Source organism: Plenodomus lingam (assembly GCF_022343315.1).
Source record: "Plenodomus lingam strain CAN1 chromosome Unknown contig_18, whole genome shotgun sequence".
NCBI lineage: Eukaryota > Fungi > Ascomycota > Dothideomycetes > Pleosporales > Leptosphaeriaceae > Plenodomus > Plenodomus lingam.
Genome location: NW_027093935.1, coordinates 1,833,485 through 1,849,559, shown reverse-complemented (window position 1 = coordinate 1,849,559; position 16,075 = coordinate 1,833,485). Strand labels below are relative to the sequence as shown.

Genomic DNA, 16,075 nt, shown 5'->3' with positions numbered 1-16,075 from the left:
GTCCTGTTATCCAGACAGAGTACGGTACTACCACCATATCCACCCGGCCGTTGATTGCGCCGAATACAGGCCGAGTGGATGCAGAATGATGAGGCATGGCATGCATGCAGAGGAGACATGGTGCATGTCCATCTGGAAGCTCGTACTCTACTCTACTCTACTCTTAGAGTAGCTGCCCCGTCGACGGGTTGGTGGTGACTGGCTGTCAGGCGACCCATGGACGTCATGGCTGATTGGCCCATTACCATAGTTTTCTGGTCAATCGTACTCTACTCTAGTAGGAGGCTATGCTGTCTTTGCCTAGAGTACAGCTACCCGTATCTACAAGGCTTCGTCACATGTCCCAAGGGAGGAAGAAAAGACGTCATGAGCCCATGGGTCAATTAGCCGCCAGTACATGCGACCAAGAATAGACGGCTTTCATGTGCTGCGCGGTGGGTTGGTTATGTAAGCAGAGGAAAAGCGACTACCGACTGCAAGTAGCCTAGCCCCTGTTGCATGTGACATGACGGCCAGTAAGTAGGCTGCCTACCCGCTTCTCACTCCGTTCCCTCTTACTGCTAGACCTTCAAAGGTGGCTTGTCTGGTACCTAGTCTTAGCATAGCGTTCCTGTGTTCAAGTTCCAATATGAACCAGCAGAGGAGGAAGAAGACGAAGAGCTGAGAGAGAAGAAGAAGAAGGAGAAGAAGAAGAAGAAGAAGGAGAAGAAGGAGAAGAAGAAGGAGAAGAAGAAGAAGAAGAAGAAGGAGAAGAAGAAGAAGAAGAAGAAGAAGGAGAGCAAGACGAGCATGATGGGGGGAGAGAGGGCTGACCTAGTCTTGTCATGCTTGGGGATAGAGTCTCTTGGAGTGAGTCTCTGCCTTGGACGGAATTCTACCTACCTTCCCTAGGCACCATTTCAGCCCTCGCCCCGTCTCCGTTCTCCGCCTCCGTTCTCCGCCAACGCCAAGCCGAAATTTGTCGACGTCGGAACTCGGGGAAGAAGGCACGAACAACAAAGGCGCGCGATCGCGGGAGAAGAAAGCTTGGAGGGTTTCCCTTTGGATCCTGACATCCAGCTTTCAGCCCGTTTGTTGATTTTTATTTTTTTTCTTGCTTTCTCCTTCCCTCCCCGTGACCAGTCGCCGGTCCAATCCAGCTGAAACATGGTGCGCAAAAAGAGCACCAGCACCAGCACCAGCACCAGCACCAGCACCAGCATCCCCAGCGGCAACACTACCTCGCATGCTTCCTCCTCATCTGCCCAGGTTGGCGCCGCGACGGCGAAGAAGGCGGCAAACGAGCAACCCTCGACGACGTCGGCGCCGCTCATCATCTGTCGCAACAAGTGAGTTTCTGGGCGGGTACAACGTGCCCCGCTGTTGTCTTCCCCTGTTTTGATTTCCACTTTATTTTTCCGTCTTCTTTGCCCGGTGTGGACAGAGTTCATGGGCTGACCAGCGTGGGGGGACTGCAGGCATTGGCGATACATTTCCTCCTTCCACGGCCCATGGCTGCAGTTGCCGCCCGAGGTGCTCGAGAGCCTGGCGCACAGCAACTATCTCTCGCCACGCCCCCACCCGATTGACCCCGCCGTCCTGTACGATCTACTCAAGATACGCAAGGCCGTCGATGAGGCCACCAATCTGGCTGTGCGCGCCACCTCTGGACTGACGGCCGCCGCCCTGAACAGCAGTCTGCATGGCGGCAACCACCACCATCACCACCTCTTGGGGCACGCGGCCGCCTTGGGCATAGGCTATGGTGGAGGCACCTCGAAGCTGAGCAGGGAGCGCAAGCATCGCATGCGAGAACTGGCCACCGCCAAGTTGAGCCAGGCCTACCACCTGGACGAAATCGCCGCGAGCGTGGCCACGATGCAGAGCGCAAGCACCCTCGAGGACGTGGCGCAATTGGTCCTGCAGCGCGACCCCACGAACCCAGATGCCAAATACGTCCACTTCTTCCACGAGAAGATTCCCAGCCGCATGATGGCCCAATGCACCCCGCTCGACACCTTGAACGACATCATAGCCGAACGGCCGCACGACGGAAGTCCCCTGCGCACCCGCGCATTGACGCGCATCTTCAAGGAAGACTACAGCAATGCCGCAAAAGACTTGAGCGACGCCCTGAGCACCGCTCGCTATCTTATGGCACAGCATCGGGCGGGCAAGGATCAATTGGTGCTTGCAAAGACTTACCAGGACCAACATGGCCGCGACTGGAGACACGAAGCCAAGATAGCAGAAGAAGACCAGCCGAGTTCGCTCGAGACACAGCTCTTGTTCCACCGAGCAGGAGTCTACTTTACCATGGCCTACCAACACGTCCACGCAGCCCTCGACGGCCTTCGCGAAGCAGAAGAAGCAAAGGCAACAAGGGAAGCGCAAACGGAAGCCGGCCTCGAAGTCGCCCCCGAAACGCCAGAGGAGAGGGAAGGCAACAGAGTCCGTGCCGAAGCCCGCAAGCAAGTCCGCCAGAACGCGAAACGGGCCATTCGAGACTACACCGCTTTCCTCTCCCATTTCGACTACACACCTGGTATCTCGGCCGACGTTGCAGACGACTTCCTTTGTCGACTAGGAACCAACGGCCATGATCACACTTCCCGCTCTGCTTCGGACAAGATGAAACCAAACCTGAATCGCCTCCTCGAATCCTCCGACACCTCCGCTTCGTCTTCCTCCGACGCCCTAGTCCCCCATCGACGTCAACAAACCCAAACATCATCAGATCGCTCCTCATGGCCCAAACTGCCTCCACCAGAAATCCACACTGTCTCCTCGCTCTTCTCCCCATTGCCTCCTGCTTCTCTGCCACCGTACCCGCCACCCCCAACCTCGTCAACAACCTCGGCCTCTGCCGCAGCAGCAGCGGCCTTTGCTGAATCCCACGAAAGCATAACTTACCATCCCCTCCTCACCGACGCCTTACACTCGCTCCTCCTCTGCCACGCCCTCGTCCAAACACCCCCAAAAGAACACATGCGCCACGCACACAACGCCGCCCGTTTAGCCCGCATCTGTGATGGCTACCCCATCTTCCTCGCCGCCCGCTCCCCCGCACGTGCAGACTGGATCGAAGTCCTCCGCCGAGCAGGCAACTGGATCGGCCTCGGCACCTCGTGGGAGACGCTTTGCCGTCCCGCCCCTTTACCTGGGCAGCATGCCAAATCGCACCCTGCAAACACTGACCTCACAAGAAACAGGAACGGAACTGGTAGCACCACCGCCTCTTCAACATCCCCCTCCTCCTCCACCTCCACAGCGAATACATCCGTTCCCGAAACCGAGACCCAGAAGCGCGACCGCCAGAAGCACGAAGCCATTTTGGATGCATTGGCGGATGAGCGCGTCGTAGACGAGGAGTCCTTCCAACGCGCTGTCCGGGCCCGTGAACGCAGATTTAGAGAGGATGAAGATGCAGCTAGGTTGGCGAGTCTGCATTTGAATTCGAATTCCCATGCAAACTCTCATACACATCCTCCTTCTCCTGTTCCACCATCAACATCAGCCCCACCCCCCTCACCCTCTGCTCCAACACAAAGCCAAGCCCACACCCAATCGCAAACACAAACGCATACCCAAACTCCAACTCCCACCCAACCGCAACCACAACCACAACCCAAGCGCTGGGCCCAAGACGACGCTCGCGAATACCCAATTTCGACGGATCGCGCAGAGGCTATTGCGCGCTGGGTTCGCGAGGCGCCGCCCGTGGTGGAGGGCGGTGGGGGGAAGAAGAGGAGGGGCAAGGGGAGGGCGAGGAGGAAGGAGGGCGAGGGAGGGGAGGAGGGTGGTGGGGGTGGGGGGGAGTGAGGCTGTATTATTCTGTGAGAGAGGTTGTTTTGTTCTCGAAAGGTGATTGTATTATTCAGACAGGGTGGTATCCACTGGGTAATGATGTCTCTTGGCTTGATTTGAAACTTGAACACTCTGAGTCGAGTGCGTTTTTCTGGGAGGGACGGATAAGAGGAGAAAGGGAAGAGAGAGGGAGGATGCAGTACGGCATTACTGTATCATAGTCTATTACTAAGCCAGACTACCATCCCCACATCCCCAATTACTACCATTCTAATTTCCCCTTCTACATTGCTTTCCTCGCCTATTCCAATCCCCATCATACATTGATACCCCCCACTCACCCCCCCTCCATCCCACTGCCCCCCGTAAAAACATGCTCCCTCCACCCCACCCCCTCAACCCTCCGCGCCTCATCCTCCAACCGCTCCCACAACCACCCGGCCTCCTCAACCGTAAACCCCGTAACCCCCTCATCCCACGCACTCTGCAACGCCCCGCCCCCTACCTCCTCCTCCCCCTCCCCCATCCCCTCATCATCAATATCCCCCTCACACACCGCACGCCCCAACAGCCCCCCCAACGGCAACATACGCGCTGCAAGCCAATACGCGCGGTGAAACCGGCGGCGGGCGGGGTGCGTGTCGCTACACGACCAAGTGTGTGCGTGGGCTAGGACGCCAGATGATTGTGCGAGGTGGAGAATGTGCGGGATTGATGGCGAGAGTGTGATCCAGTGGATATCCTGGTGTGTGTACCAGTAGCGGCCGTAGACGCCTATGGTTGTTGTTGTTGTTATTGGTGGAGTTGTGGGACTGAATGGGGAAGAGAAAGGGGAAACTGTGGCGTCTGAAAAAGGGTTTGCAGCGTTGTGCAAGACGAGCAGGGAGAGGTGGGTGCCGTGTTGGATGAAGCCGCGCGAGGAGTGGGCGTGCCATTTATACGCTTTTAGGGTGGTGGAGAGGAGGGCGTCGAGGAAGGATTGGGCGTAGGGGAAGTTGTGTGCGGGATTGAGGGCGTAGAGGGTGATGTCGTGTTTGTAGTCTGGGTAGTCGGTTGGGATGGGTTCTGCGGCGAGGTTGAAGTATGGGTGGTGATGTGGGGGGGTGGGGTTTGCGTACAAAGGCTGGTGGGTGGGTGCCAGAGGGGGAGTGGGGGTGAAGAGGGGGAAGGCGCAGATGTAGGGGGTTCTTTGATGGGTGGTATTGGGGACGTGGGCGCTGGGATAGTGGTGGTCGTGTTGGGTATCGTAGTACGAGGACACTGCGGTGCCGTCTTGGAGTGGAGCCTGCGATCTGTAGCCACCTAGGGAAGTTCCAGCTCTGGAGGAATACATGAGCATGCCGCCTCCTTCCCACCGATAAGGTGTCCGTGTCGGAAGCGGACAATCTTCAAAGGTACTCTGCACCCCAAGATTCTCCTGCTGCTCGTCATCTGACGTTGACGTCGACTCTGCTACATCGGTCCGGTCTTCTTCGGAAAGAGCTTCTGCAGCCATGGCTTCCGCTTTCTGCTTTTGCCTCTCTTGGATTTGTTGCCTCTTCCGTTCGCCCTTCTGTCGGTAGATTTCTTGCTTGACCAAAGTCTCCTCTTCAATGGACATGTGTGCCTTGAGCTTTGTTTTCCTGGGCCCAACTGGCTTGTCAGGACGGCCGACCACATCATATGTCGAACGGTTCTGGACAAGTGCTTCGTGAGATTTATCTGGTTGTGATTGGACTGCCTGGGACGGACCAGTCTCGCTTTGCAACTCTGGCTCGACAACAGAAGGTAATCGTGCAGACAGGTCAGCATCATCAATTTGATTCTGGGTTGCACTAGGCGCAAGAATAGAGCCTGATGCATACCTCGGCTGAAGATGGACATTCCCAGGTCGACGCGGCGTTCCCACTGACAATGATTCGTATGGATGAGACGTATCATTGCCGTGGTCTCGCGGACGACACTCTTCATCTTCTTGACATGGTGGAGTGGGCGGTCGTGGGACTCCTCCATCTGATGTATGCTGGTACAGTACTCGCAGAGACAAGTCAAGCATATTGGGCAACATGTACTCGCCGACACTCCTTCTGCGCATGGAGAAGTCTGCACCATCATCATCGTCACTATCAGGCAACTCAGCACTACGCTGATGCGTATCCTGCTGAAGTGCAACATCATCCGAAGTTGGAGTGCTCAGACGCTGTGGCCGCATTTGAATCCCGTCGTGATCTGGATTAGGTACCATTGTTGTCGAGAATGACTGTCAATAACAATGGGTTGCGTGTTATTGATCTTCAATGACGACGTTGGGGCTTGTTTACTGTTTATATAGGCACGGGGTGCAGTCCAAAGCACGAGCTTTCGAGGTGAAGGTAGGTACGAGGCTTGGCGCGAGGGCAAGACCGTGAAAGGCTCATGCATAGTACGCACTGTCACCCCTGTGTGGCGTCTACTACTCGTCTGATAACACATCGAATCAACCAAAGTGACAGTGAAGGGTGAGATGATTTCGAATGAGATGGAATGACACAGTGACGGTAAAAGCAATTTGGAAGACACGGAGAAAAGTTGAGAAAATGCTCGTTGATAGACACGACGCTAGACACAAGTAGCCCGTAGATTGGTCAAGAGAGATGGATCCAGAAGCCACTTTCTCTGAAGGTTCCTCACATGGCTGTCCGTTGATCAGGAGTGGTCCTCTCAGGTCCACTTCCCAGGATTCATCTCGTTTGGCTGAACACAAGGGTGACGCTCCGAGGATCTAGCAAGCTGAATCTGCTTCTAATATGAGTAGCCACTGTCAGGAAGGGGAGAAGGATGCTGTTCGCCATTTTGTAAGTTGATTTGATTCAAGCAACGTAACCTTACCCAAAATAGACCCAACGGAGACACAGTCCTCCATGCCTGATCGTTTCGTCCCCCAACCCGCTCCTAGAGACGCTCAAACGCCAATTGCCAGTATGCTTGACTATGAAAGAAAAGAGAGCCGTGTGCATGCCAGCAACATGACAGGAAGAAGATGTTATACAACGCGCTTGACCTGCCATACAGTCAGTGCATTGGAGCTTGGACGATGTAGTGCAAAAGACAATTCTGACCTCGAAGAACCGCTTTAGCCACCAGACTTGGAAAACACCCTGACCAATCAGCACAATGAGCTGGAAGATACTCCACCACTTGATGCGTGAGTTGGTGCTCTCGGCCGTGTTCCTATGTGTTCGCTCGCGCATAATGATGTAGCTCTGCTCGTCCTTGACCTGCGAGACGAGCTCGGACAATTGGCGGACTGTGGCGGTGATTAGTATGCAACGCTCTCCCATCCACCACGTCATTCCATATATCTTACCTTCCTTCTCCAGCGGATCTTGGGGCGCTTCTGACTCGGGGACGTAGACGATGCCGTGCACGTTGAAGGAGATCTCCTTGGTATTGGCGCCCCAGTGTTCATTGTTGAAGCAGTATATGTATTTGCCATCTTCCTTGGCGGTGAAGGAGTAGTCGCCGCCTGGTACACCGCGTTCGTGTACTTCAAACTTGTGCGAGGGTGTCTCGATCTGCACCTGCAGTCAGTCTCCCTCATCTTGCTTGCCAATCTTCTGCTTTGCGCCCGTGACGTACCCAAAAGTCAATCTCCAGGTTTCCGCTACCCCCGAATTCTCTGTCGCCAACTTGGAACGAGACCGTCATTTTGTCGTCCTTGTGTAAGTTTTCGTGGAAACATTCGCGCTGGTGGGCCTTCATCTGGATGTTATGCGCCGTCGCAAAGGACAGCAGGCTGCTCGCCGCAGCGAATATGGCGAGAGAAGGGAACATCATCTTCGGGACGGCGCTGATGCTGGCAGCTGTTGTCTTGTCGTGTGTTTGAGGATTGGTGTTTTGGGGGGGAAGAGAGAGAGTGCCAAGCTATAGTTTCACGGAGAAGACGGAGTGGACAGCTGTTGCCCGCAATGATCAACCACAGGCATGCAAGGGCACACAAACACGCTAGGCTGAATGTCGGGCCGTGCCGTGCCTTCGTCTGGAGACCCCCAAAGACAAACGACTTCGCTCTCCAAGAGAAGGTTGCATGTTCCATCTGCTGTAGCAGCATTGATATTTACTCCCCACAAGTGCATCTATGTGCCCATACAACACCCTGTATAGCCTGTAGTCATCGTCTTTACTGGCTTTTTTTTTGGTTGCATTGTCTACCGGTACCGTATGCCTCCAGCCACTCTCCCTCATGAGCCATGGCCTGTGAACCAAGACACGATGCAGATGCAATCCAGAGAAACGTAGCTGTAAGCTGGGTCTCTATGGGAGCTAGCATTGGACTAAGTACCAGCCAAAGGATATCCTTCTTCACGTTTTAGTCATCGCAAAGTCGATCCAAACGCTGTCTCATAGGTACTGGCAAGGTAGGACGACTTGTCTGGATATACTGATGACCAGTCGCGTCTCCTTATAGTGGAAGCTAGAAAGCCTTTTCTGTCATTGCCTACTCCTTGATCTGTTTACTTCTTCGGTCATCAATCCATCATCTGTTTGTTCCATGTACTACAGCGATTTCTCGATGCTGCAAGTTCCAGTACTGGCCCAGGGCGTTTGCCAATGCCAAGACAACCCCGAGGTCCCCTCTCACCTCATTCGACACCCAGTACTAGAGCTGCTGTCGTCCGCTGACCTGCTCGGTGTCGAATCCAAAAAGTCGTACCTGCATGGCTAATAAAGTATCAATTTCTCCACTCAAGGACTCCGCATCCACGGTATCACCTGCCGTCTCCACATCGCAACATCGATACACAGGTGCATCACGAGTATCTCCATCACACCTTTACTATGGCTGACCCGAATCAAACTCCACGGAGGCTCTCCATGGCTTACATCTTGGGTTTCAGTAACAAGCCATTCAAGGACCCACCCCCGCCTCCTCGCCCCCCTCAGCCCAATGCGCTACTTCACATGGTGAGTGCCGAGTCACAGTTGCGCTCACTATATATTCATACATTGTAGGTCACTACGCCTGGTGGTGTCGTCGAGTGGACCGCTAGCGACGGTCGAAAAGGCAAGCTCACAGGCAAGCTCACAGGCTCAGGTAGGCAACGACTCACAGAAGCCACTCTTGCCAAAGTACCCTCAGAGAAACAGTCGATAAAAGGCCCTAGAAGCAAGAAGAAGGCAGCTACAGAGCAGCCTGGAAGTGACACGGGAGGTGGCCTGATGGACTTATTTGCTGGAGCTGGCAATGACAAAAAATCCGAGAAGAATGATCAAGGCAAGGGAGCTGAGACCAATGGGTGGTCGCCGCAACAGGATGCGAAATTGATGGAATTGAAGACCGAAAACGCCAGCTTGGCCTGGGATGCGATCGCTGTCGAAGTTGGTAAGAGTGCGGATCAGTGTAAAGGCCGGTTCAAGAACATCAAACCCAAGGATTGGAAACCCAATGTGGCGAAGAAGGGAGGTGGTCGTGGGAAAACCAAGCGGGACGATAATCAAAACAATGCGGGCTCGAAAGATGGCCAGAAGAACGGGAAACAGAATGACGCGAAAAAGAACAATGCTGATACCGGATGGGGAGGCGATGGTGGCAACAATTCGGGCAGTGGTAATGACAACACCGGAGGAAACACTACTTGGAATACCGGCAATACTGGTGGTCAAGTCGACACCGGGTGGGACAACCTAAACTCATTCGGAAATGACGCGGGAGCTGCTACTGGAAAGCAAGACAACAGTGGTACTGCTGCTGCTTCAAACACTGGACCGCCAGGATGTGACACAACTGAAGGCAATACCGCCGGCGCCGGGTGGGATACTCTAGCTACCCATACTGCTGCTACGGATGCATGGCCCACCACAACTGGCGAAAATAACAACAACTTCGGATGCGGGGGCAATTGGAACAACCCATCTCCAGCTAAATCCGCCTCCAAAGCTCCCTCCAAGGCATCCAAGGTCAAATCCTCCTCACATCATCATCAGAAGAGCCCACAGACTCCACTCAAGCACACTTCGCCCAAAAACGCAAATCAAAACCTCATCACGGCTCCGCTTGAGCTTGAAGTCAGTCCTGACAACACGTTTTCAGCAGATGACTTGCGTCTTGTGGCTCGCATTTTGCAGCAGGATTGCAGTATGGTCTGGGATAGAGTGAGCTGGAGGTTCAGGGACAAGACGGGCAGAACCCTGCATCCCGATCTCTTTGAACGCAAGATCACGGGCCATGTGGAAGGTAAGGGTAGTGAAATGGGAGGACGAAGGAGGAAGTAAGAGCTGATACATGGGATTCAATCCCGCACCTCGATCATGAGCAGTGTATATGAATGAATTGTCTCTATGATCAGGCGGAAGTGTGATCAAACAAAAGCCGTTAATATCCACAACCACAATCATATGTACCTGCTCGCCAAAAATCAATTCATCCAAACCCTGGCAGAATTCCTTGCAAAATCTCATCCCCACCAATCACCCCACCACCAAACCTCATCACCATAGCCCAAACTCCCATCTCACTCCTCAAGCCTAACCCCACCCTCCCCAGCATCCCCATGCCTCTCCGCATCCTGCTTCCCCCTCTCCTCCTCCGCCATATCGCCCCCCCTCACCCTCCGCGCAAATCTAACAAACGGATCATGAGCAGCATCCGAAATGCATAGCTTTGTGCATTCCGTGGAGTACCGAGGTGTGTGATGATTTGGATAGTCAAAATCGAGACGCGTGCGCGGGCTCGGGTCGATGTCAGTAGCCGTGCAAGCTACATCCGTGTTCGCGCTTGAGTTTATGGAGAGGACTTTGAAATTGGCGACAAAGTCTTCGGGCGTTGGTGTGTGGGGGAGTGATACTGGTGCTCCGTCGACTGGCGTGGGCGGATTTGGGGGGCCTGGGGTTCGAGTTTGAGGAGGGATGGTGGTTGAAGCGGGTGTGAGAGTTTGGAGGAAGGTCTTGAAGAATTCGAGGGAGCTGGGGTCGATCCTGGTTTGGATTTCTGGTGGTGTCGGGGTACGAGGGAAGGGGCTGGGTGTCGGGGGTGGTATAGTTGCGGGTATATGGGGACGGGAGGGGGTGAAATTGAACAGAGATGGGTGTGGCGCAGTGAATGTTCCATCCACTCGTGCTGGAGGTATCTTGACGTGCTCGAAGCTAGGCGGTGGACGAATAGCTTTCTGCTCACTCTTCGTCTCCTCCGTCTTTTCACTCGCCTTCTTTTCCACGAATACTCTAGTTTTCTCCCTCTCTAAAGCCCTTGCGATAATCGAAGATTTCCCAGGCTCGAACCCCGCATCTGGAAGCTCCTCATCAGACACATTCCCGTAGAAAAGTCCAAGACGTGAAGCCTTGTTCCCCCACAAAGCACACTTCGGTGACTCCTGCTGCTTTATAACAAACGTCAATACATTCTCCAACTTCATCCAATTGTTGTAATTCATCCCCATTGGCATCTCCAGTCGCTCGAATAACTTGTCAAAAGCTATGCGTCTGAAAGCGTCAATCCTCAAGCCTGTCCAGCACCACGTCTTCAGGCGTACAGTGATTTGCATATCACTCTGAGACGCATCGCCAATGAAGCTAGTTGAAGTCCTCAGTGGAGTAGCTGCGATCGTATAAGCCTTGCCGACTTCGAGACCTTTGCCAAAGAGCTTGTCCTTGTTACTGCGACGATGGTCACGGAGGGTCCAATTCTTCTTTGGTCCGAAGCTTCGGACGAGAATCCGCGTTGCTAGTGCCCAAGGGCGATCGCAGACAGCTAGTGTTGCGGTGAAGTCGGCGTGGTGTTCGGATTGGACGGGTGGAACGCGTCGGATACAATAGTGGAGATGTTCGAGGACGGTATCTGGCGTCCATTTTTTGGCAGATCCCACAGAAATAGAAGGTGAGGAGGCTGTGTGAGTGGATAGTGGAGTGTTTGGAGAAGGAGGAAATTTGATATGGCAGACTGGGCATTGAGGAGGGTATGCCTTTCTTAGGCAGTGACGCTGGTGCAGGAGAGCATCGAGAGCAAGGTCCGGCAGCTTCACTCCGCAGACAATACATGTCGTTGGGGCAGTCTTGGGTGGTGGTGGCAAGCAAGAATCTGAGCATCCCTCTGGCAGAGTGTTCATCTCTACTCCAGTCAACGGATCCTCGTTCTCTGCCTCAGTATCTGCATCCGCCGTGGCGGCGTCCACCTCCTCGACCAACGCCCCCATTTCTCCCTTGGGATTCTTTCCCGCCCGACTCAACACACGCTCGGCAATCTCCATGGCATTCATCTCTGCCAGCCTCTTCGTCTTCGCAGTCTCCGCAGCTTCTCTTAGCGCGGACCAGCAAGAGTTGACATGATTCACTTGGCCGCGCTTCGAGTAGCGGGGGATCTTGCGTTTGCAGATCGCACAGCGGGACTCATGGGCCAGGATCGGTTTTCGGGCGGAACTCGACAACGTACGGGCATATGGCCTGGCCCGTTGCGATGCTTTGGGCGCAGGCTGTGGCGCGAATGTCCCCAACACGGGCGATGAGGGTGGAGTAGGAGCTTCGCCCTCATGCGCCGCTGGCGGTGGTGAGTCGCGGGACAGAAGGAACTGAAAATGGTGTCGATCGCCAGTGTTCTTCATTTTGTCTAGGTTTAATGGAGGGGAGTATGAAAAGATTTGTGGCGTTAAAGAATCTAAGCAGTCGTAGATGCGTTTGCTCGGTTCTGGTGAGTCCCAGTTGAGTCGTTAAGCAACTGCAGGTGAGCGAGGGTAAATAAAGCGAAGAGGGAAAGCTTTCTAAACAACTATGATGTAATTTAGTATTCAAATAGGGCTCTTCGGCGAGGACTGCGGTAGCCTTTCACTCACTTAGTCCATGTAGCCAAGCTCTTTGCACCGCACTGCGTTTGCATGTCTCAGCCGGAACAGTGACACTTTCAGAGTTGGTCGAGAACGGATATGCTCGAGGTATCACTTTTGAATATGAATGAATATGCCAGTACTTCCTAGTGCTTCTCACTCCCATTTTTGTCAATTCCCAGGCTGGTCTTCTAGACTTGGGCACGAGGGAGCACTTTTCTTTCTGCAGCCGTACCACTTGACCTTAAAATGTGACTTGTATGGGAGTTCTAATGCAGACGAAGATCGGGGACCAGATTGCGGCGGTTGTCTGAAGACGAACATGCCAGATCATGCAGTAACAGTTGTCCTCCGTACACTCCGAAGGTGTGAATGTGATTGTGGAGCGTCAAAGAAGCGGTTCTTTGCTTCCAACATGTTATTGTCTTGTTGATCAACATGTTATACAGAGTAATCATCACTCTGACGCACACATATGATATGACATGTGCAAAACGCTGAAATTTGAAGATGTCCGAAGAGATAATTCTCGTTAACAGTTTTGAGAGTCATACGGCTAACCAGCGAAGCTTATGCGCCGCATGGAGAAGAGGTAGGGTGTAAGACTGTGGTGGAAATATAATAAGTTTACCTATCACAGGTAGTTCAACATGTAATACAAGTCGCATGATGAAAATGCCGAAACGGTGAGTGTAGAGTGCATATTTTGTGGCTTTCGAAGAACCATTCGAACGAATTTTCACTGGCATCGCAGCTAGTAGCACAATATTGTGAGGGAGCCAAGCTTGATAACAGCCAGTCGACAAACTCACAGTTTTCAACTTTCATGACTCAAGCACTATGAGTGACCATATCTTTGAGATGAGCCCTTGACATCCAAATTCCCAGGGCTATTCATAATGGCGAGCACTGGTGTCGTCACATTACCCAAGGCTAGTCAACCACCCAATGCATATTGGCTGTCATGTTCACCGACCGATTTGCTCAACATCGAATGCAGACTGTTCCTGAGCGAGGAAATGGTGGGCAGCGATACTGTAAATATAGTACTGTCATGCACTTCTCGGGAAAATGATGGTGTAACTGAAGAACGTAATTGAAAAATGACAAGACAAATCGTTTCCCTAGGGCAGGCCTGGTTGTTTACTCACCGCAGTACTCAATAGGTTGCTTTTCCCAAGCATCGTCAAATTTCTGCGCGCTGTCGAAGAGAGGGGTACTCATGTGTGTGTCCTGTAGTTTCCATTTAGTTATGTGGCAAGAATGTTGTGGTTTGGGAGGTCCGAATCAAAAACTCATCACGACCGTCCGTGGAGCCGTGCGTTCTAAAGTACGAGAAGTTGTTTGACAAGTGAATGTGTTCATTCGCCACGTGTAGCGTCATACAAGCTGCAGGTAGATCGTTACGGTGTTTCGTTCAGCGGCAGGAGCCACGACGCTTACCTAGGTAACACAGCGTGATGACACGAGTACGAGTGAAGATTTTGCGGCGTTCCTCCATTGGTATGAATCAGACGATATCTAAATATAGTTGGTGCGATCGTCCACGTATGATCATTGAACAAAGGCAAGCTGTGTGGTGATCGGAAAGCCGGCATGTGTCAGCTTGCATTCAGCTCGTCCACATAGGGTATCTGTCGAGGAGAAGATACTCATATGGAGATGTGAGTAATTCTATCTGGTCTATCTATGTCTCAGAGTTTGTCTTACACCCATCTAAAACATTTGCCGATTCCTCATTTCCACGGGCAAAAATACCATGACCAGCGCTGAAAGCCAAATACCACCAGCTCCTAGCCATAGAATGCCAGAACTCTGTGCAGCGAGGTATTGCGCACCGGCATATGGTGCTACAATACCAGCTAGACGACCCGTACAGGAAAGCATACCGCTGACGCTGCCACGATAGCTGGTATCGAAGAGCTCTGGTGCAGAAGCATATAATACAGCATTGAAGTACTGGTACTTTGTTAGTGCGAGCGCATGATGGTCGAAATTGAGCCACTTACGGTTTGCATGATATATTCAAGGGCATTTAGACCGACGAAGGCAGCAGTGCTGTCTACCTGTGTGTACATCGCCATGGAAAGACCCTGACAGACAGCCGAGAAGACAAGCGACCACTTCCGTCCAAGCAAAGGCATCTGCACGGAGATCAATGCCAAGACTGCACCGATTATTCCGGGAGTATAGATGATGATGTACTGCAAGTAAGTGTCTGATACAGAACCACGACCGTTGTCGACGTTGTTGCGCAACAGAATGATTGGTAGGAAGGAACCGGCAAGATTGAAGGACCAGTAATCGCCCATGTAAGCTATCGCGAGCAAGATGAAGATGAAACAGGAGAGCTTATTTGTGAAGATGCCCTTCAATCGCCTCACTTCTTTGCCGAACCCACTAAGCACCTTTTTCGTGGTTGCAGTGGTGCTTTGTGGAATATCTGGTGCGATCATTCCACTCCCCGAACGTTGAGAATCTGCTTCGTCAATCGCAGCAAACATCTCCATGGTAAGTGTAGGCAGGGCGACTCTGTTGAACTTTGCAATCTTGTGCAAGACCTCAATAGCTTCTGCTTCCCTGCCGCGACTGAGAAGGAATTTAGGGGACTCGTGGAAGGTGAAGACGAAGTATCGGAGGAAGAAAACAGTCAATGTCATGCAGCCAAGTACGATGACATTATAGCGCCATCCCATATTGCTAGACACTGTGCAGCATGGCTCTCCATCGGTGACGGCTCTGCAGGACTTCAAAGTAGGGTCGCATCGCCACCGGGCAGCCGTACCGTAAGATATTGCAGATGCTACCGCAACACCAACAGGCTGCCACATGGACAGAAGGGCTACCAAGAACCTGCGGTTCTGAGGTAGAAACTCAAGGGCAATCGTGGCGTCAATGGGGATATTGCCTCCTAAGCCAAGGGAGGCAAGGAAGTAAATACCGCATATAGCAGCATAATCGTATTTTGGGGCAGCCTAACGTCGGTTGGCCTTGAGGTCAGGGTATGCTAATGAAGACTTACGAGAAGGAGTCCAAATACTGAAGTGATCAGACAAGTCAAGTTGAAAGCCAACTTCCTGCCGATGACGTCGACCATCAAACCGAAGGTAAGAGCACCAATCGCAAGACCAGCGTTAGCGATAGCAAAAATTGTTCCAGTATCGTCGTCCGCGACACCCATCTCCTGGTAGATCGCGGAAGAAATAAGTCCTACACCTTGCGACCATGCGAGATCGAGAAAGTAACCGAAACCGCAGAGGAACCATATGCATATTTGATATCTTCCCAATCCAAATTTATCGATTTCAACATTGATCAGCGCAGCCTTCTTTTCAAATGTGTTGAGTGGATTCGCGGCAGTTCCCTTGAGGATTGCTGCAAAGGATAGATCGGTCTCGTCGACTAATTCCACGTTGTTATAGACAGGTATCTGGGCACTGGAGCGTTTCTTATCAAGTCCCTGCTCGTACGGAGGGGGGGCCGACGACTTGTCCTCGCTGGAATGAGCATCCATAGTA

At 52.8% G+C, this 16,075-nt stretch overlaps 8 protein-coding genes across 8 annotated transcripts; 3 read left to right on the top strand and 5 right to left on the bottom strand.

The window, feature by feature from the left end:
- Positions 1-606: 606 nt before the first annotated feature.
- IAQ61_004004 (uncharacterized protein) lies at positions 607-3,801 on the top strand (the record flags this gene model as incomplete). Its single annotated transcript, XM_003837525.2, has 4 exons — positions 607-849; positions 892-1,069; positions 1,123-1,328; positions 1,501-3,801. Coding segments are annotated over 4 exons (2,928 nt in total), but the record flags the coding sequence as incomplete, so codon positions are not given.
- A 322-nt stretch (positions 3,802-4,123) lies between these two features.
- Positions 4,124-6,010, bottom strand: IAQ61_004003 (uncharacterized protein; the record flags this gene model as incomplete). The annotated part of the gene is made up of 1 exon (XM_066096164.1): positions 4,124-6,010. The coding sequence occupies one exon, from the start codon at positions 6,008-6,010 to the stop codon at positions 4,124-4,126; it is 1,887 nt and encodes a 628-aa protein (XP_065954040.1).
- A 321-nt stretch (positions 6,011-6,331) lies between these two features.
- IAQ61_004002 (uncharacterized protein) lies at positions 6,332-7,689 on the bottom strand. Its single transcript, XM_003837523.2, has 4 exons — positions 7,384-7,689; positions 7,112-7,319; positions 6,864-7,051; positions 6,332-6,805 (listed from the first exon to the last, which is right to left on the bottom strand). Exons 1-4 carry the CDS (start codon positions 7,579-7,581, stop codon positions 6,788-6,790), a joined length of 612 nt encoding a protein of 203 aa, XP_003837571.1. The 5' UTR covers positions 7,582-7,689; the 3' UTR covers positions 6,332-6,787.
- A 305-nt stretch (positions 7,690-7,994) lies between these two features.
- Positions 7,995-8,470, top strand: IAQ61_004001 (uncharacterized protein; the record flags this gene model as incomplete). Its single annotated transcript, XM_003837522.2, has 3 exons — positions 7,995-8,045; positions 8,096-8,162; positions 8,223-8,470. The coding sequence occupies 3 exons, from the start codon at positions 7,995-7,997 to the stop codon at positions 8,468-8,470; spliced, it is 366 nt and encodes a 121-aa protein (XP_003837570.2).
- Positions 8,471-8,583: 113 nt separating this feature from the next.
- IAQ61_004000 (uncharacterized protein) lies at positions 8,584-10,017 on the top strand (the record flags this gene model as incomplete). Its single annotated transcript, XM_003837521.1, has 2 exons — positions 8,584-8,709; positions 8,758-10,017. 2 exons carry the CDS (start codon positions 8,584-8,586, stop codon positions 10,015-10,017), a joined length of 1,386 nt encoding a protein of 461 aa, XP_003837569.1.
- A 239-nt stretch (positions 10,018-10,256) lies between these two features.
- On the bottom strand, positions 10,257-12,338 carry IAQ61_003999 (uncharacterized protein; the record flags this gene model as incomplete). The annotated part of the gene is made up of 1 exon (XM_003837520.1): positions 10,257-12,338. One exon carries the CDS (start codon positions 12,336-12,338, stop codon positions 10,257-10,259), a length of 2,082 nt encoding a protein of 693 aa, XP_003837568.1.
- A 156-nt stretch (positions 12,339-12,494) lies between these two features.
- Positions 12,495-13,385, bottom strand: IAQ61_003998 (uncharacterized protein; the record flags this gene model as incomplete). Its single annotated transcript, XM_066096163.1, has 4 exons — positions 12,495-12,502; positions 12,567-12,671; positions 13,189-13,311; positions 13,370-13,385. The coding sequence occupies 4 exons, from the start codon at positions 13,383-13,385 to the stop codon at positions 12,495-12,497; spliced, it is 252 nt and encodes an 83-aa protein (XP_065954039.1).
- A 663-nt stretch (positions 13,386-14,048) lies between these two features.
- On the bottom strand, positions 14,049-16,071 carry IAQ61_003997 (uncharacterized protein; the record flags this gene model as incomplete). The annotated part of the gene is made up of 3 exons (XM_003837519.2): positions 14,049-14,516; positions 14,567-15,532; positions 15,580-16,071. 3 exons carry the CDS (start codon positions 16,069-16,071, stop codon positions 14,274-14,276), a joined length of 1,701 nt encoding a protein of 566 aa, XP_003837567.1. The 3' UTR covers positions 14,049-14,273.
- Between the last annotated feature and the right edge of the window lie 4 nt (positions 16,072-16,075).

Bases quoted from the DNA above. Each gene is read 5' to 3' on its own strand.
- IAQ61_004002 (XM_003837523.2), bottom strand. From the start codon at position 7,581: ATGATGTTCCCTTCTCTCGCCATATTCGCTGCGGCGAGCAGCCTGCTG. The intron at 7,320-7,383 runs GTACGTCACGGG...CTGCAGGTGCAG, and splicing joins ACCTGGAGATTGACTTTTGG to ATCGAGACACCCTCGCACAA. The intron at 7,052-7,111 runs GTAAGATATATG...TCACCGCCACAG, and splicing joins AGATCCGCTGGAGAAGGAAG to TCCGCCAATTGTCCGAGCTC.